The sequence below is a fragment of the Drosophila erecta genome, unplaced genomic scaffold, assembly GCF_003286155.1.
Source record: "Drosophila erecta strain 14021-0224.00,06,07 unplaced genomic scaffold, DereRS2 tig00000055-arrow-pilon, whole genome shotgun sequence".
NCBI lineage: Eukaryota > Metazoa > Arthropoda > Insecta > Diptera > Drosophilidae > Drosophila > Drosophila erecta.
Window position 1 is genome coordinate 17,710,124 of NW_020825200.1, and position 19,938 is coordinate 17,730,061.

Consider the following 19,938-nt stretch of genomic DNA (forward strand, 5'->3'; position numbering starts at 1 on the left):
TGTTCTGATGTTCTGATGTTCAGATGTTCAGATGCTCTGCATTTCAGCTGTTGCCATTGCCAGGGCCGTGGACATGCACGTGGACATGGACATGGACATGGATGTGGATGTGGATGTGGATGTGGCTGTGGATGTGCCTCCGAATATACACGTTGGCTGTGGATGCTGCTGTCGGACCCACGGACCTGGCGACAGACAGACATTTCTTCACAGACAGTTTTCACTAATTATCTGACACAGTGATGGCTGCTGGGCCACGGCAGTTGCACTTGATGCACGCTGCGGCGGCAGGGAGGTCCTTTTTGCTGCAGCTCGTTGCGGCCAAGGACTCATTTGAATGTGTGTTGTTCTGGTCCTCGCACTCACACGAGCACACCAACTTTACGTACACATCTCAGAACTCTAATTTCAAAGGTCGTACTAGTGCCAGTGCCAGTGCCAGTGAAAAGTGGGATGGTGTGCGAAAGGACGCCTGCTGTGTTCAGCTTTATTTTCGTGTCTTTTTTCCGTTTTAGCTTGTCCGACGTCTCTCGTTTCGGTGTCATGTGTTTTAAGCCATGTGCATGTTTTATTTGGCGAACAGCTTTTCCTCGTTTTGTTGTGCTTGGGCTGCATCGCATCGGTTGGCGAACCGAAAAAATGTGCGAAGGACACCAGCGAAGAGGGGCGTCAATAATTGAACGCCCCCGGCCGAGAGTTTGGGGTATCAGCTGCAGTATCCAGTATCCAGTATCCAGTTTCCAGTTGCCAGTATCGCGTGTATGCCACTGGGCAGCTGAAAGTTGATTAAATTTAAGTATTCGAGTTTTGGTCGGTTCACTCCTCCTCCATCCGGCTGCAGCTCCGGCCATTTGCATTTGCTATTCCGTTCTTGATTTGGAGCCGGGTAATTTTGCTGAAAAATTATTAACAATTACGTATTTATGCGGCAGCTGGTGGGCGTGGAATTCGGGCCATCCGTTGATGGGTGTTGCCCCACGTGGAATATGCGAAATGCTCTTGAATATCACGTATACGCCATGTACGCGTGCAAAGTGCGGATTTCTATTTGTAGTTCCGCTTGCGCATACATTTTTATGCACATAAATGGGATGATTGGTGCAAGTAAACAAAGCGTGAATTAACCTATAATTTATGGAAAGCCATTAAATTAGTAATTGCCAATGCTGAAATATAATAATAAAGTGTTTTCGTGTATAGACTTATAAAATCAATCGGAACCATAATCCATGTTGTACCTTTAAAGTTGTATACCTGTGTATATACAATATATATTATCTTTCAATGGGCCAACTCTATTTTATCTTTCTCGAAGTTATGATATATAATATTATATTATATTATTTATTGGATTCTAGCTTAATGCAAGTGAAAAAACAACACATTAGCTCGTTCAGTTCGGTTTTATAAACGCAGCAAATTTAGTTTGTGACTAGATTACACTAAATTAGGATGAGTTTTCCCAATTTCGGTTTCGCAGCAGTTTGGCAACTTTTCGAGTGCCGTTATAAAATAAACCATTCAACGCAAACTCCAACCATTTGGAACCCGGCAATGTGTGTCGCCAATTACGCATTTGTTCAGCTTGTCATTGACACCAAACTCGGCAGCCCTGAAAGTTAGCCGGGCTAACCAGCTGCAACGAGCTACCGAATGCAATCACATAAATCTAATGGAAAAACTGTCAACTACTTGGCTAAAAAGTTCAGATGTCCCATTATAAGCACACACCCGCAGGGGATCATCAGCAGCAAACATTCCTTGAATACGCAGCGCAAACAGCCGCGCAACAAGCAGGTTGTTAACAGCGATGCCAACAGCTTATGCTAAAGTTGGCCAACAGAAGTGGCAGCTGCGCAGAGAGCCAGCGGAGCAAGGACTCTCTCTTGGCCCTTTGCCTTTGCATTTGCCTCTGCTTCTGCACAACTGTTGAATTTTCCGCTGCCGCGGCAACAGCAAACTGTTAACTGTTATTTACTTTTGCGGCAGTGGCAGCAACAGTTATAATTTTTGCCTGGCTTCCCTTTATGTCCTCGGATGATTTATATCCGTGCCGCCTGAGACGAAGGAGCCAGCCCGTTACTACGATACTTCGCAGTACGGCACCAATGGCCCTGGCCATAAGGCATGTGGTCTTTGTTTGGATTTATGCGTGTGTGTTTGCGATGCCCCCCCTTTTCCACCGCCTCACTTTCTTTTCATACTTGCCTCTCTTTCCCCGGCACGCAGTGGCTCTCTTTCATTTGCCTAGATTGTTTGCACGCCTGGCTGGTTGGATATTGTGTTTGGGCCAGAGATAAGACGCTTAGGCTGTGCACTCACAGAAATGGTTATTGTTGTCGTTCCTACTCGCATGTTACTTTGAGGATTGGATGCATGGAAATCGTTTGGTGGTCAGTGAGTGGCTTTAAGCCAATTTTCGGCCAAATCCCATTGGGATCAATGTGTTATTTGCTCGAGTTCTCGCTGGCTAGTTAAGGTAACTCGATTTCTGTTCACAAGTTTCGCTTAGGTCGCTTTTTAGGTTAACTTTTGTGTGCAAAGAAATGGGGCAAATTGAAAGCAAAACAAGTAAGCAAGTTTATGATGACATTCATTGATCCCTATGAAAGTATCATTTTGCATGCGGCAACTTTCAGTGCGCAAGTGTGTGCGCCTGGGCCAAGTATTTGATCCTGTTAACTAAAATTTATGCAAGCTGGCTGCTTCAACTTTTTCTATTACCCGACCATATCGTTTAATTGCGATTGCCTCACGGTTTCCACAGTCGCGACACGCTAGCTGCTCCGCCCTTTGCATGTGGCATGTTGCATGTTGTGTACGAGCATTGTGGGGCATTATTTTCCTCTGCTTTGCATTTAATCATTTTTTAGATGCCCCATCATCTGCTGCTGCTGATGGCGCCCATTGTGGCGACCCTTTTGTGTGCCATTTGCATCACAGCTGGCGTCGACATTCACGAGCCTCCGACTGGGATTGCAATAGCGCCAGTGCTCTGCGGAAATGAAAACAATATCCATTTCCATTGTAGGTCTTTATTCGGTGTGTACGAGTATGCATGCACGTACATATACATTCGGAATGGAGGGCCGTAAAAAGCGCATTGGAGGCCACAAGGGAGTCCTGGCGCTGCCATTTTCCCACGGGCCTAGGGCCAAAGCTCCCACATGTATACGAGTATACGCACATATAGACCCACATTTCACACGGCGACTGGGAGCCTGGCTTTACCAGCAACTCGCACTCCCACTTACCTGTCACAGCTCGATGCTCCCGATTCACTTGTCCCGACTCAGTGATGTCCGCCTGGCTTTGTTTTTCCCTTAGCGCGGATATTACAGCGGCAGATGAGGCGGGAGCCCACATGGAATAGGTGGAATATGCATCGATTGCATCACAGAAATAATACAAAGTAACAAAACTATGCAACTTTTGAGTTGACAACAATTTAGACTGCTCTTTAGGAACTTCGTTTTCAGACAGGCCATACCATGTTCCCTGTGTTTTCCTATCATATTGCCCAATATCCTTTCGCAACCTGGCCATAAACAGGCGAAATAAATGTGGGTCATCACTGACCACTCGACATCGAGTGCTGCTAGAGCGCCATGAATGTGTGGGGTCCTTTTCGCATGAGTGGGTAGCTCGTGGGGGTGGAGGTGTGTGCAACAAGTTGAAATCTGCTACACTCATGCATAATGGAGGCAGACGCGAATCCGCGCCAGAAAAGTGAGCAAAACTATTGGCAAGCTGTCCTCCCTGGCGTGGTGCTTCTGCGTCCCGCGCCCCAAGTAACTGCTCCATCTTTTGTGAGTCCTTGAATGTGGTGATGGGGGAAGGAGGGTTTGGCGAAGGATATTGGGCGATGATTGTCTATTGAATTGAGTGGGAGAGTCGGTCTAATGTGCGGGTGCTCTTGTTGTTGCAGCTGCAGCCGTCGCCTTTAAGCGCCACTTGATGCCACCGTGACACACAAAAGAGAAAGATTTGAAAAGGCAATTGACGAGGAGATAAACGAGAACGAGGTAACCAGGAGGCGGCGGCGATGACACTGAGGCATCCAAAGACGTCGCCACCCAGATGACGGGCAGGCACCAGCAGGAGGAGCCGACGACTCAGGAGCAGGAGCAGAAGCACCAGCACAACCCCGAGGACAAAACAAACCGATCAACGTGTCAACGCGTCGAGTAGAATGCAAATAGGCGCTAGCACCAGCAGCCAAAGCAGCAACAACCGCCTCCAACCACCAGAGCCTGAGCCCGAGCCTGAGCCGCCCATTGAGCCACCACCCACCATCCAACTAGGCCAACATGGCGGATGCGGACGATAGCAAGAGTGGCACTGGCAGCGGGGGCAGTGGTAGTGGTAGTGGCAGTGGCAGTGGTCGTGGGAGTGGCGCCGAATCCCTGCAGCTGCTAACCAAACTGGACAAGGCCGTCTCCACCAACGATGTTCTGCTGGATCTCCAACGGGCGCTCACCTACGAGGCTGTCTTCAGCACTCTGGTGGAGCACAAGATGCAGGCCCTCAAGCGGGACTACGAGGAGCACAAGAAGGCGAAGCGGCGCAAGCGGAAGTCCATCGGTCGCATATTTCTGCCCAGAAAGCTGTTTGGCAGCGGAAGTCGCCGTTCCAGCAGGGAGGACACTCCGCCACCGGAGGATCACCAGGTCCAGCCCTCACCACCAGCCACTAGTAGCGGGAAGACCAAGGCCCAAGCAAAAGGCAAGACCCGGACGGATGACATCGAGGAGGCCTGCGGCTCAGTGGCCAGTTTGCAGCGATCTCATCCGAAGCGTTCGGAGAACTTGGAGGACAGCCTGGCCAGCACGCTGAGCAACTCCTCGGGAGCCCAGCGGCAGTACAAGCACAGCCACAGCTTACTTGTTCGAGCTCAAACGCACACGCCTGCACACCAGATGGACATGGATGCGGACCGGCGATCCATTAGCTCGGAGGCGGAGCTCAGATTGAAGGCCCAGCTCCCAGCCAAACATTCCACAACGATTAACGGCGAGTCGGCACTGCCCCCGATCTCCGGACACGACAATACCTCGACGACTGCCACAGCAACTGCCACCGTGACCGCCACGGCCCACGGAGGAGTCCTCCACAGCTCCACGCTGGCGGACGACAGCCTGACCGCCTCGCTACGCGGCAGCCTTGAAAGCCTCTCCTACAGTAGTTCCCGCTGCACGGTCAGCTTTGGCGGAGCGGAAGTGATCACCGCAGGCGGCGGGGAGACGGAGTCGAGGGAGCGGTCGCGACTGGCCAAGAGACTGAGGATCCTGGAGGCCAAGTCCATCAGCGCCCAGTGCAGCCCCATCTTTCCCAGGCACGTGGTGCGCTCGTTTCCGCTGCAGTCACCCCAACAAGCGGTAAGTATTTGAATGACCAAGTCCAATGGGTTGACACGGAAATGGGTTTAAATCTTCCTTGAAAAAATTATTAAAATTTTTTGTTTTTGCGTTCCCCAGCGCCTGCACATCAATGTTCCCTCCAGTTTGGCCAGAACTCAGCCGCAGTTGCAGGTGCATCAGCAGTTGCAGCCCCACGTGGCCTTGGAGATTGAGACGCTACCCGCTCCACTTCCCCAGCGGAGGCGTCTGCTGCCCAAGCAGATATCCTGCACTGAAAGCGGAGCAGCAGGGGATTTCGGCGTGGGAGGAGCGGAGGCCTACACCAGGTACTTCTCCCGCCAGAACACGTCGGAGGACAGCGCCAATGTGACAGTGAGCACGGTGCTGGCCCAAAGCGACTCCCAGTCGCTGCACGCCACGCCCAGCTATGCAAATACGCCCCCGGCGATGGGCAGCGCGAGTCAGGAGCGCCGCAAGTCCCGCAGCACCGGACTGCTGCCAGTGCGGCCGCCATATGGCTTGGATGGCACTGCCGTGGTGATTCCCATGGAGGACGGGAGCGTGGAGCGAGCCAGGACGAGGGCCCTGGTGCCCGACAAACTACACCGGATGACCTCAACGTCGACGGGCTCCAGTGTGGCCGCCACCGGTTGCTGCAGCGCCACGAAGCCGAAGGAGAGGCCGGGCGAAGCCTTCAAGCCCTCCGCGATGCCCTCCTCCGCAGCAATGACTACGGCCCAGAGCACGGGCAGCGACGACGAATACCGCCGTCGGAAACGGAAGTACAGTAAGTGGCAGCGAGCTGCAGCGAAAGGAGCCTCAATCATTCAGATCTCCTTCCATGCCCTTCTCCCCCAGAGCGCCATCATCGCTGCTCGGATCCCGCCCTGGTCTATCCCACGCCCAGTGGTCTCCAGCACTATGTGCACGTGCTCGGCATCAATCCGGATACACAGCAGCCCATGTAAGTCAGTGATGTGGGGATGAGGAAGCGAAAGGTCGTTGAATTGCAAGGATTCAGATTGCGTTCTGGTCATGGCTTCAATTATTTGCCTTTTTTTTTTTTTTTTTTGAAGGGATAAAAAATACAGGAAAAAATACACACTAATGAAGCTACAATAATTAATGATAATTGAACCAAATGGAGTACTGAAGTAGCAAATATTATAAATGACATGGGTGCTTCTTGTGCTTCTTGTCGTGTAACAGAGAAATCTGCGTGATAATGCAGTTTTTATACCCCTTACTCGTAGAGTAATGGGTATAGCACTCTCTCTTGTTTCTATTTGAAATGAGGATGACATTTTTATCTTGCTGAATATCAAAGGTCATAGCCGCTAATGTGATTTATTATCCGCAGACAATGCCCGTACGGCGAGGACTCGCCCTGCGACCTGCAGCTGGACATGGACATGGACTTGGACCTGGACCTGGACGATGCCGATAAAATCGACGACCTTGAGCAGATGGTGCCCAGTGGTCATCAGCGACATCGCCGAAAGCATCGGTGAGTGGCCACCGGACGTCCCTAAATCCTTTCAGCCAACAAGACATATCGGCCTTGCTGGCCGTTCTGGCCAAAATCGGCTTGAGTTGAGAAATGATCGGAGCGCACATAAATAATGCTGATGGCTGATGGATGAATGGTGGCTCGGTTCGACAGCTAGGACATTCGGACAGGTGCTGCAACAAAGGACTGGCCGTGTCCTTGGGCTGCACTAATAAATGTCCTGCCGATTGGCGATGCGATGCGATGGCGATTGTGATTGCCAAATATGCCCTAATGCGTTGCCCTCCTCCTCTGGCCACCGCCCACATTTCCTCTGGGAAGTTCGCGTGACGTTGAGCAGACAAAAATTGATTGACAGGCTTTGTGCGACTATTTTGTGGGGGGAACGGCAAGGGACTTAGGTGGCTCACTGGGTGGATGGCTGGTGGGTGACTGGGTGACTGGGAGACTGGGTGGCACAATGGCATTGACTGTCAGCAGTGCGATGTCTGCCGCTGCTCTCCTTTTTCCGCCCATAGCCAGGAGCAACTTCCGTTGCAAAAATCGAGCCATGTTGTTTGTAGCGAACGGTGGGTCGGTGGGTCGGGGGGCTGCGGTGTAGGGGAAATTGCGGCAGCTTTGTAATGCGGAAGTTTTGTAAAACCCAAACGGAAATAGAGCAAATATGTTTAAGCTTCTGCTGCACGTTGAGCCCACATATGTGGCTGAAGGCAGGGCGACGCTCAGGCACACAAGCTAAACAGATTAATGTGCAAAATTTCTGCCAGAAATAATCATCAAATAGCATTAAGGGCAATGCCAAGTACCTGCAACTTTATTTCCCCTTACAGGCATTTAATCAATTTATGGCATTCCATTCAACTAGCAATTTCATTAGAAGAACATCTAAAATGAATTTGTGTCCTTATATGCTTTCAAGTCTAAGATTTTTTTCAAATGCCATGTGTATGCCCTTTAAATACTATCCCTTAGAAAATAGATTAAAATTTAAAGCTATACGTTTTCAGAATAAAGTAACTGAAACATTCTTAGGTATTAACCCGATCGTCTTTCTTCCACTTCACAGACATCGCCACAAAAAGCGACATCGGCACAAAAAACCAAAGATTCTGGTGCAGGACTTGGACACAGAAGTTGTTAAGGTGAGTCAAAGCCCACAGCAACAAGCTCAAAGTCGCAACCCAACATTCATGGCATATATCCTTCCAGGTGATCGATCCTCATGATCTGTCCCAGCGTGCCCGCTGGACAATAATTGCCACCGCCTGTTTGTTGCTGCTCATGTGCCTCATGTTGATTGGAGTCACTTTGCGCATGGCTCCGATAATCGATGATATGGGTAAGTCCCTTACAGGAATACCTAATGCTATATCCCATATAAAATACTGTATCGTATGTGTTATACCCCGCTTGTATTGCTTGTATTGCAGTGCAGTTATCCACTTAGATATTAAGCGAACATAACTCTAATGGAACAAGTGATCAGGCCTAGCTTAAGATACAGAATACATAAAATGCGCCTCGTTATTATCCTTGAATGTGGAGTAAAGCCATTGTAAATACGCATTATTCGTAGACACGAACAGATATTATACAAATTTGTGCATTGATATTATGATCTGTTTCTATATTAGAACCAATCGATAATAATGGCAGTCACATTTCTAATGCGTTGCGTATTGTGTTTTGTTTCATTGTATTTCAATATTTAGAATACCTAACGAAATGTAAGTACAAGCACAAAAACAAAAGACAATGCTGGTAAAGTATTACATCGGTAGCTGATATAATTCTGAAAAGTTGTTGAAAAACTGAGTTTTGCAGAATGAGCAAACCCAGTTTGGTTTTGGATGTCTTTAAATGTTAGTGTTTTTTGGAACCCCTTTGAGGGACCTCCATGTTTCGCTGTTACCAAAGCTTTACTGTTACGTTTAAGGGCCGTAAAAGGGCTTTGGGAAAAGCTCAGGTGGCCCGCAAGCTTGTGTTGCATTTTCAGGAAACAGCTTTAAGCTTGGGACACCTGGCGCTTTCAAGCTTGAGTTTGTTTCCCCGCAGCTTGAGCCAGCTTTTCGAGTGTTTTCGAGGGAGCTTTTGGGTGGCGCTCGATCTCAATGCCTTTGCAACACACCCCCCACCCGAAGCGGCACTTTGCCACCCCCTGCTGCGCTTATGTGTGCCATTGTGTTGCATAACAACGCAGTAACGGACGCGGAACTAGGACAGTGTATCACATGTTGCATCTCACACAAATACAGAAGCAAACAACACCACCAACACCAACACACCAACACACCAAGTACACCATGTACACAAGCAGCCTGTGTCTTAGTATTGGTTCTGTGTTTTTGGCATCCCGATTTGCGAACTGCATGATTTGTGTTGCTGTTGTCGTTGCCCTTTCGATGTTGATGTTGGATGTGTTTGGCCCATCAGACGTGCCCGTAATTATCAATCATCAATCATGCATGCCTTGGCTCACCTTCATTAGAGTGGAGAGCGATATAATTAGATGTTGATTAGAAGACGCCGCCCCCTCCTCCGCCGACAATTTGGGATTCCCCATTGCGATGGCAGTGCAAACTTTTGGCTGAAGGCACTGAAATGTCAACAGGCAGCAGCTGCGACTCCTGCTTCCAGTGCTAGTTATATAGTACCCACCATCCCTGGGCTCCCTGCTGCTCCTGGCCCTTTCCCAAGGAGACGCACTTAATCGGCAGCCACGACGGTGGCAGCACAATGGGGCTCACCGCAGCGTGACAGGGCCTGGTTAAAACTAATTTGTGTGCCGGCACGCTTGGCACAGTGGATCTAGGCAGTTGAGGACCCTTAGGAAACTGGCTATCACTTATAATCACAAATAAACAGGAGTTGAAGAAATTAATTTAAAAATTTAAAACGATTGTCTACTCTTACTACTGGCGAAGCACATTAGTATTACACATAACAAATGTTGAAATCGCATATCTGGTATCGACCATTAGGACGACTTAAGAGTAACTCGTAAAGCTGAGTGTTGCCTTCCTAGCATTCAAATTCTTTGGAAGCCCTTGGCCAGGAAAATATAAAGAACCATAATCAGATTAAGAAACGGTTTTGCAGCGGAGGGAGATGATGGCTTCCAGGTAAATGCAACTGCAACTGCAACTGCGACATAAAACCGAAGAATAGAATGGCGTGCTGGCCTTCAGGGAGACCGAAGATAGATATAAATACCACTGCGAAGCAAAAAAGCCATACTACGACCTCGATACACCGAGCAGGTGCATATCTGAAGGCGGATAAATACCCAAAAGCACTTTGATTGGTAGCAGATAAGTCTGGCAATATCCCTTGGATGGTAATAGCTTCGGAATCGGGTGTCAAAGGCTTGAACCACAGTCCGTGGAAAGTCGCTAACTGCAGCACGCACGAGCGCAGTTCTGGCCAAAATGGCGGCTAGGCGCTGCTTCCTGTTCCTTGCTGCTCCTGGCTGCTCCTGGCTGCTCCTGGCTGCTCCTGGCTGCTCCTTGCTGCTCAACCTGCTGAAGAAGCCCACCCATCCAGGTCGCCCATTTCTCCCGCTATTCCTGCTGCTGCGTTCATTGTGAGCGCCGAGTGGAAAATGTGGAATGCTGCCATGCATTTCTTAAACCAAATCAGCGGCCATGACAAAGCAGCTCCGCAATGCCCTACCCTGCTGTTTGTCTTTGCTTTGTGCTGGCTCTCAAAATGGGCGAAAAGAAAACACCGCCCCAAACTCGCAACCCCCTAGCCACCCAGCCACCCAACCACCCCCCCAGCCAGCTGATGACGGTGCAGCCGCTCTTGACTTCGACCCGGCGAGAAAGTTTTTCCACTATGCACGCAATTTCCTCGAGAGGAACCATAGTTTGTTGCACTGCTGCTGGTTCTTTTCCATGTTTTCGCCGCTCGGCTCTTGCAGCTTTGATGCACAGAGACAAAAGCATAATTACTCCATTTACCTACTGCCTTTTGAATTCTCAGCTTGTTCTTTGTTCATGAATAATGGGTTTTCTGAATCCCTTACTTTATTAATATGTATAGTAGGGTATCTATTCAGTGTCTGCAGCTCTCAAATAATTCTGCGTGGTTCCGGAGCATGGGTTAATATATAAATAGTTGCGCAAAATGGTATTTATTGGTATGTTTTGAATAAAATATTTTCTGTATTTTTCAAATATTTGCCCAAGGGATTTTGTATACATTTTGAAATATGTTTAATGCTATGCGATAAAGTTTTTCCTGCTTTTTGGCAGTACCATACTGATGTAGCAAATGTAATTATATTTCAATACCATGTACCATGGTATGTTTTGAATAAAATATTTTTGTATTTTTCAAATATTTGCCCAAGGGATTTTGTATACATTTCGAAATATGTTTAATGCTATGCGATAAAGCTTTTCCTGCTTTTTGGCACTACTAACTTTGGCCTTCTGATGTAGCAAATATAATTATATTTCAATACCATGTACACATAATGAGTAATACCACCCAAATTTAGATGTTTTAATCGTTTTTCTCAGCATTTGTTTTCCTCCGCTTTTACTTGGATTTTTCTCTGTGCCGCTCCGCCTCTACAGTAGTTGGTGTTGTACCGCCCGAGGCAAGCGGTCGCGTTGTCATTTTGGTGGAGCGCGTAGATGCTCTTGCTGCTGTTTCATTACTTTGCCGCATAAAACAAATGCGCATAGTTGCCGTCAGTTATTATCCACTTGCAGCAGCACTTTGTGGCAGCCACCATGTCACCATTTCAGCGTTTCACCAGTTCACGGGGAACACGGAAAACGGCGGGAATCATGGCAACAATGCGCCCCCTTGGCCAGAACGCGTTTTCTTCTTTTGGCTTTGGGAGCTGGCTTAATCAACACGACAACGTTACTGCGAGCCGCAAAAGGCATTCCAATTGCCCAGGCTCAGCATTCAGGCTCGGGCTCAGTTCCAGGATTCAGCCAAAGGACCTAGCCATGGACAGGCCACGCCCCCTGCTCAAGCTGCCCCCCGCGTCCGCCCCGAACACGGCCGCAAGTATTTCTGGGACCAAATTATTTTCATAGCTTTAGCTTAAAAGCTGAAAATTCTGCTGCCCCTCTGGCGCTGGCAAAGAATTAAAAATATTTACAGTATTTCCAAGTGAGCCGCACAAAACAAAGAATACAACAAAAAACAGGAGGAGCTGTATGTAAAAAACAAAAGGAACGCAGGAAACTTGGACGAGCATGAGACAAAGGATATGTCATCTCTGTGTGTGAGGGATCCTGTGCGTGTGTGTGTGTGTGTGTGTGTGTGTTTGGTTACCACAACGGGGAAAATGGAAAGCATTCCAAACAAATATGATAAACCATAATTCCGCTAGCGACATAGATACATAGATACATACTGACATACACACATAGCTAGCCGTCGAGATGAGAACTTTTGTCATTTTCATTTTCCCCAATTTGAGCTAAAACCACAGGCAAATATCGACAGCCCCACAAAGGATAGCGCCATGACCAGGGATTAAGACCGCCCCAACTTTTCATGATTAATGACGCTTTGAAAAGTTGGCCATGCTTTTGCCGTCGCCTTCGCCTTTGCCCTTGTCACATTTCCCACTTCCCATTTTCCATTTTCTCGGTGTGCGTTTGTTTCAGTCAACTGTCGACAATCAGCAGTCGGCGGTCGGCAGTCATCACATCATTTCAAAGCGATTTCCTTAATGATTGCCCATGGATGTGGGTGGCACTGGCTCCACTGCCGCCATGCGACCATTTAACCATCCATTGCCCCGGCTGCATAACTGATTTAATCAGGCCCGAGCTGCATTCAAAAGTATTTCAGCAGCGTTAAGAGCAATGCGCTTTTTAATAGACCAAAAGCCCTAAAACCCTCTTGACTCTCCCGGCTGACTTAATTGCTTTCCGGTAAAGAAAATGCGAAAAGCGAAACGGCAAACGGCGAAACCACCAGGCTGTTTTTGGCAAGCTGCCCTGTCTGCAGCCGAAAATTAAATTGGCCATGTTTAAACAGCAAATTTGGACAAAATTAGGCGGGCCTTTATAGTTTCCCAAGCCCTTTTGCGTTCCGGCCGTGCAAGAGGCAGTGGTCTGCCGGAGAATTATTCAAACCTCGGCTGGCCAGTGAAATGAAGCAAAGCCACAGCCGCAGTTATTTGAGGTGGGCCGTGACCACGTAATACCCTGTGATAACCACTGCCCGAAAGTGGGTGGTCCACATCCACATCCAGGCAGCGCGAAGCCGCGAGTATGCGGACAAATCCCTCCCAGTCCATCAGTCTGAATCCGTAATGAGATGAGTGCACCACGGACAACTTGCGCAAATATTTGGCAATTATCTAGTTCGGTTTCGGTCCAAGCCCTGAGCACGGAAAACAGGACTCGCAGCATCTCGACGAAGCAGCCACACCGGCATTATTATAATGACTGAACATTGCAGCAAATTAGTCAAAACAAAAAAGTTGCTGGTGCGAATGAAAGCGGGAAAAACTGAAATGTACACTCTAGGGGAAAGAACGAACTGTCGCATACCCTATGTGTGGAGAGTTTCCCAAAGAATCCAATAGTATTCCACTTGTGTTACGCTGTAAATATGCTATTGCTCTTCTTGAAGCCAGAATATTTCATTTAAACTATAAGCCAAATATGGAAAAATGAACCGTCCAAATCCCAACCATATTATATGTTCATTTAAATCAAATCTTCTGTTTAAGTAAAAGCCAGACTTCGCCTAATTTTTAATAGACCAGTTCCAAAAAGGGGCTTCGAGATGGAAACTTCTGTGAACAAGTCAGCCCTGCTTCCGACACCATTAAGAGACCCCATATTAGGACATCAGCCATAAATGTTGGTTGCGCATCCTGGGCCATCTCCTCGATGGGGGGCGGGCTGGCGCCGGGGGCGTGGTTGCGTGCTGGCGGACTGTTGAGTGGCCATCGGGCGTGTCAAAAGACAAACACCAGGACGGCGCGCTGCGGGTCCCTTTGTGTTTGCTGTTTGTCCAAATGCGAGTGTCTTTTAAATACTCATTACAAAATGAGTTCGGGGAAAAGTTTTGATAAAAATCCTATTATAAACATAAATAAATAGGCTGGCCAGAAGCGGCGGAGGGCTTTGCGGGGTCAAAGGACAAAGCAGTGACTGTGCAAACAATTGTGAGTGTGCAAAGTGTAACCGGGGCGGGGGCGGGGTCGGGTGTCCTTGCTAGTGAAAGGCAGTGCAAAGCCAAAGTCAAACAATGAGGCAGCGAACTGTAAAGGACGTGGGCCGAGACTTTATTAGTGCTCCTCCACAATGTATGCTGGTGTCGCCTTGCTCCCGGAATTTCGGTTTCTCGTTCCCATGTATCCTCGCCACCCGGATCCCTGCGATTTCGTCCTGAAAAGTGCCGAAATGGTTATAAGGCGTTATGGTTTCGCCACTCGCTTGCGGTTATTCAGCCGCTCAGTCCGCGACTATGGCCATATTCAATATTCATATTTCGCTGGGGCAGGGACATGTATTACCCGCAAAAAAGCACACAAGTGCACTTTAAGAAATCCTCATAAAGTCGTCAATAGTTTTGTTAAAAAAGTTGCTTTTCAGTTGTAGCGTTTTTGCTACTATTGTACTTATAGAAAAAAGATATAGAAAATGTTGTAAGTATGATACATTTCAAGAATGCCCTCCAATTTAACGTTAGAAATGACCCGTTCTAGTGCCAATTGTACCAAAATAATAAAACTATAAGCTCTTTTTCCTGTCTAGAATCATCGATGTGCCATAGGTGACAGGCGAATCGGAGGGCGGGACCCATCGTTGTTGGGTAAACTAGAAAGTCTTGGTTCTGTTTGGCCAACGTTCGGCAGAATTTAATCTCGAGCTGGAACCGAAGACATTTTGCCAGTCAGCTCTCGAAACTGCCGAGCGAAATTGCTTTGCCCGACCATGCCCCCAAGGTGATTTGCATAGCACAGGTGATGGCGAGGGGCAAGTGGATGGGAGGTGGGTGGTAGGTGGGTGGTGGGTGGTGTACGGACGTCCCGGTTACCGCTATTCAAAACGTGTAGTGTCAGTCAAAGAATGGTGGCATATGGCTGTTGGTGTGCGGGATTGTTTGAGCATACGCTCAAATTAAAAGAGCTGGTAAAATTAGGAAATCGAGTTTGAATAATAGACGCTTTACTCTGCCTAGACAAACTTTATGAAAATGTAATGCCCAAGCTCCACCTTGTGGTGCTTAAATAGCTGAAATAGCTAAAACAGTTGCTTAAGACAAAAAACCAGAAATGAGAAAACGATATGGTCTAAAACAACGACTATCAGATACCTGTTACTCGCCCTGCGAAGTCTAAAGAGATTTGAAAGTTGGAAATCGACTGCTTCCGAGAGTGCACATGAGCTCCACCTAGTGGCGGTTACAATAACTGCTCAAGACAAAGTCTTTGCCTCAATATTTAATAATCTTAATAATTTTGTAAGTAACAATGTGAATCGAAATATATTTGATAGTCCGCTAGATGATTTCTTATAAACTCTTACCATCCAAGTAGAATTTAGTTATTTAGTTATTAGATTTAGTTATTTCCGTGCTTGTTCAAAATGTTTTTGTATGGGTGCACAAAAAAAAATAAAAACATTTTGCAAATGTTTTGGCTTTGAATTTGGCATTCGCCATAATACCAAGATCTCAGGCGATACATTTGTAATTAATATAACATTCCACAGAGATCTGGCAAATTTGCTCAAATTTGTTTACCCAATTAAACAGCAAAATGATAGCTCCTCTTTCGAGTTATTCTTTAGGTCACACGCAATTACGACATTATTAATCAGATAATACGGAAAAATAATGCAGAATTAACCCATTAACATACAAACTGATTTAACCATTCTTTAACGCGATCGTTAATTGCCTGGGATTTTTATCTCCTGAGAACCGCAGTTGGGTTACAGCGCTATAAAAGACCAGAAGTGTTGATAGTTTGCTAGTTTCCAATTCAACATGAAGCAGTTCGCATTGTTCAGCATCTTCCTCCTAATTCTGGCTGTGGGTTTGGTAAGAGTTGAAGGGTTCTCAATCAGCCACGTGGCCTGACCAGAGGTTTTCCAGGCACAAATGCCCCTGCAGGTGGCCGCCCAGGGCCAAAATGGACAACCGCAGGGACAGCCGCCAAGACCGCCAAATGGCAATGGAAACGGCAACCAGCAGAGTGGACAAGGACAAACCGGGCAGAACAACTAGAGCTAGAATGTTTCTGGGGGACACTCCTCCTGGCCACTTTCCCCCAGTTACTTAAATAAACACTTTTCTCAGCAAACTAAAACTTCGTTTCTTGAACCCTTTAAATTCTGCAATGGCTAGCGCCACAGGAAAAAGATAAATTCAAGTGTAGAATTTTAAAGCGTATTCAAATCAAAGGGCAAACAACAAGCTTGGAAAACTTCCGCTATCAGTCGAAAACATTAGGCCCACGTTTTTGTTTATGTGACTAAGAAAGTGCTGTGTTTTACACAAGTTCTTGGAGCTTTATTGTTTAACAATTGTTATACAGTCTTTTTCATATTCATGCTCCGCATGGCTTTGTGTATTTTCACTGCGTCTCGGCCAAGCCGAGTTGGCAAACTTTATTAATAAAGTGCACAAATTATGAGCATGAAACTCACGCCCCGCGAACATGGCCGTAGGTCCATTCCTGCTGATGAGGCAGGAGTTACAAAGGGGTTTCAAGGGGTTACAAGGACGGGGTGTTCGAAGCGATGGAAACCTACAAAGCGCAACTTCTTCAGCGACTTGCTCCACATTTTGTGAAATGCAAATGCTTATTACTCGTACCAAAGGAGCTGTGCCGCCAGGCAGGGCATAATTGCATTATGGCAGCCGGAGTCTGGATGCAGCTAACCCTCTGTCCCGTTCGTCCTCCGATCCCCGAAAGAAACACCTTCTAAGCCGCTCCACTTCAGCAACTGCAGTGCAGCCATGTGTGAATGCACCTCGGAGACTAACCGAAAAAGTTATGCAATCGCTATCAGTCAAAAAGGATACATATGTAGCTGCGGTCTCCGAGGAGGCGAACACTGGAAATGGCCATTATTATTCCTTATTTTAAATTAAAGCAAATTCCCCTAATCCTCCTGTTCATTATGACTGCAGAACGAGCACGAGTAGCACATGAAATATGTATGTTTTCGAATCTTACATAACATATGGTTGGATTCCTACACATCCTGTTCTGTGTAAACTTGTGGAAATTAAAAAGTCTGCCAGCTAGAATCAAGTCCTAAAGCGAGTGTATTCTGATAATAGCAAATAGATACACAACGCACATTTCATCCGGGCCGACACAAATCAATCTGTTGTTTCGGTGGCTGTGTATGCAAATCATCCTAAAAGTAAGCCAAACGTCAAGATTTCTGCTGTGTGCCAAAAAACGTAGCCGTCCCCAATCACCAAATGCAGAGGAGCAGGCGGCTGAGTAAAGCGAAGCGCATTCCCTTTGTTCGATGGCAAAGTAATACACATCCCGTCATATATAATTTCCGCTGCGAAGGATATCCAATGTTCGGGAACGAGGACGCAGCTCATCATCGTCATCGGGACGGAAGCTTCCTTGGGAATCCGCGGCGCGGCGCGGCGCGGCGTGGCGGAGCGGAGCAGGAAACCCACTCGTTGGGCGTAGGCGAGCAAAACAAACGCAGCTTTCACTCCAAGCTCCGTCTCAATGCCAGCAAAAGCAACACGTGACGCCACAGGACGAGTGAGTTGCGCTCGAAATTGAGATTTTCTAGGGCCAGGAGCAGCCAAGGATGTGGCTGTGGCTCCAACATGTTGCTTCCCGAGCCCAGGACACGACCACGCACACGGCCCGAACCACGAACCTCCAGGCACGACGCACGACGCACGAGGCACGAAGCTGCGACGCGAGTCCTGCGTGCCGAGCCGAAGGACGAGCTTGCCGAGCGCAGCGCACTGATGGCCGAGCGATTTCAGCCACGAACTGATAAAGCCGCAGCTTCTCTGCTGGTCTACAGGCTAGCCACTCGGTCAGTTGAACATTTTCCATGCTGTGATCAAGTTGTCTTTTCCTTTGAGCGCCGAGCGCTGTGCACGCCTGGGACTTGGAACGTTTCGAAATCGGGCTGAAGAACATTTAGAAAGTATTCAAGAGAATATTCGAAAGTTAAAGCGCAAATATACATGGAGTCCCCGACTTAAGCCACCAGTTTAGTGTGTGTATTCTCGGGCAGCCAGTGTGTGAATGGGTGGCGGCCAAGCGCAAGTGGTTAGCGGATTGTCGTGGCGAAATAGGCGTGGCAGCTTGGTGGGTGCGGCTGTCCTCAGCAAGTGCAACATGCACTTGTTGTTCCCCCAGTTGTTGCAACATGAGCAACATTCATGGCTGGCTGCCACTTTCCCACGATAATTGCTTTTCGATTGCTTGCCCTCGGCTGGCTGCCAAAATTGTTGATGGTCTAGTATCGAGTTTCGAACTTAAGTGCGCCTGGTTTTATTGCAGCAAACAAATCCAATATCCAATATACAAGACACAAAAATGTTGAAACGACGGACTGACTTACATGCATTTTATTAGTAAATAACAAATACTCGTACAACCGAATAAAAACCCAATATCATTACAACCGAAAACACCAACGGAAAAAACAGCCGCAAACATTTTTGTAAAACAAATGATTAAAAAGGTTTCGCCAGCAAGGAAAAACAAACAAGCGCGTGGAAATCGAATGCTGAAAACCGCCCATACATAACTAAACTATGGTCAAACGAAATTAATTAAAAAGGAATGGAAAATCAAATCAGGCAAGATAATTAAAACAGTAAGCGCACACGGCAAATAACACGACGGCAAAAATTGAAAATATCTTGTAAGACGGCTGAGAAAAACGACGGGCTCCACGAACAGAAAGAAAATGAGGTCGGCGAAGGCAAACCCAAAGCCCGGAGTGGATCCCAAAATTGTAATGTACACAAGAAAAGCAAAAGCGATTTGCACAATAATTGAATTCGCATTATACACTTTTTCAAATCCACTCCCAATAAGCAATACACACACAAAGAAATCACCAGCTCATGCGACATTGCAACAAGAAAATAGCAGACTCATCCCAGCGAGTTCTCTGTGCAGATGAAAACATTTTTCATTTTTCAAACATTTCCCGCCCATTGCTCTGCGATTTTCTTGTCGCGCGTTGCCCCTAAACAATTACACATTGTCCGTCTTCGGCACAAACAAAGGCATTTGCAATTTCCATATCATCAGCCTTCACTCTCAAATCGCCCCAAACTCTACGTCTAAATGTTGTATAATCACAATTCCATTTTTATCTGTGCATCTGTGCATCTCTCGAGTTGCCAGGATTCAGCCAAATAAGTCGAGTCAAGATCCATGAAAATTAGCTTTTTATAACTTGTTCTAAATATTGGTAAGGGGTGGAACCCCATTGTAAGCTTATTGATTTATCCTCGCTGATTGTGAATCGAAAATGTTTTTCGCATTGCTAATATTTAATTGCCGTGATTTCGACGTGTCCGGAGACCTTGGCTCATGTCTAATGAATTATAATTTAATTATGCATAAGGTAATTGCAATTTGGGCGGGCTCTGCGGCACCATTAATTACTGTATTTGGTTGGGAGTGGCGGATAATGATAGCTGTGCTGATTATTTAATGGCATTCCCAAGAAGACGGCGGAAAACATTTTCGCTTTTTAATAACCATTACCCGCCCTCCACTCCTCCTGAAATTGCAATTCTGATATGCTTTTGAGTGCAGACCGTTCTTTTAAGAGTGCAAATATGTTGATTGATTTCTGCCCAAACATGTGGGAAATATGAGTGATTTACCAATCATTTTCCTGGGCTGGCCCATATTAATATGGTTTTTACATTTTTATATTATTTTCCTCTTTTTCTTGCAACTTTGGGCGTGTAAAAAATGATATTTTCTGCATGTATGGAATTCTTTCAAAAGTAAAACACATAATTGTGCGAATCAATGAGCAGAACAACTGAAAGCGAATAATGGGTCCGAATGATTTATTCGATGTATAATTTGAACAATTAATTAGCCTG

The 19,938-nt window shown here is 47.0% G+C and overlaps 2 protein-coding genes across 3 annotated transcripts in view; both read left to right on the forward strand.

Moving 5' to 3' along the window:
• Positions 1-19,938, forward strand: part of LOC6540739 — a 69,419-nt gene that overhangs the window by 10,945 nt on the left and 38,536 nt on the right. For both annotated transcript variants that reach the window (XM_001970286.3, XM_026978955.1), the window contains exons 2-7: positions 3,929-5,378; positions 5,478-6,147; positions 6,219-6,324; positions 6,721-6,867; positions 7,937-8,012; positions 8,080-8,209. In XM_001970286.3, the coding sequence (XP_001970322.2) occupies positions 4,311-5,378; positions 5,478-6,147; positions 6,219-6,324; positions 6,721-6,867; positions 7,937-8,012; positions 8,080-8,209 (2,197 nt within the window). In that variant the 5' untranslated portion in view covers positions 3,929-4,310. The remainder of the gene's footprint in view (positions 1-3,928; positions 5,379-5,477; positions 6,148-6,218; positions 6,325-6,720; positions 6,868-7,936; positions 8,013-8,079; positions 8,210-19,938) is intronic.
• Positions 15,842-16,168, forward strand: LOC6540798. The gene is made up of 2 exons (XM_001970287.3): positions 15,842-15,906; positions 15,961-16,168. The coding sequence occupies exons 1-2, from the start codon at positions 15,853-15,855 to the stop codon at positions 16,090-16,092; spliced, it is 186 nt and encodes a 61-aa protein (XP_001970323.1). The 5' UTR covers positions 15,842-15,852; the 3' UTR covers positions 16,093-16,168.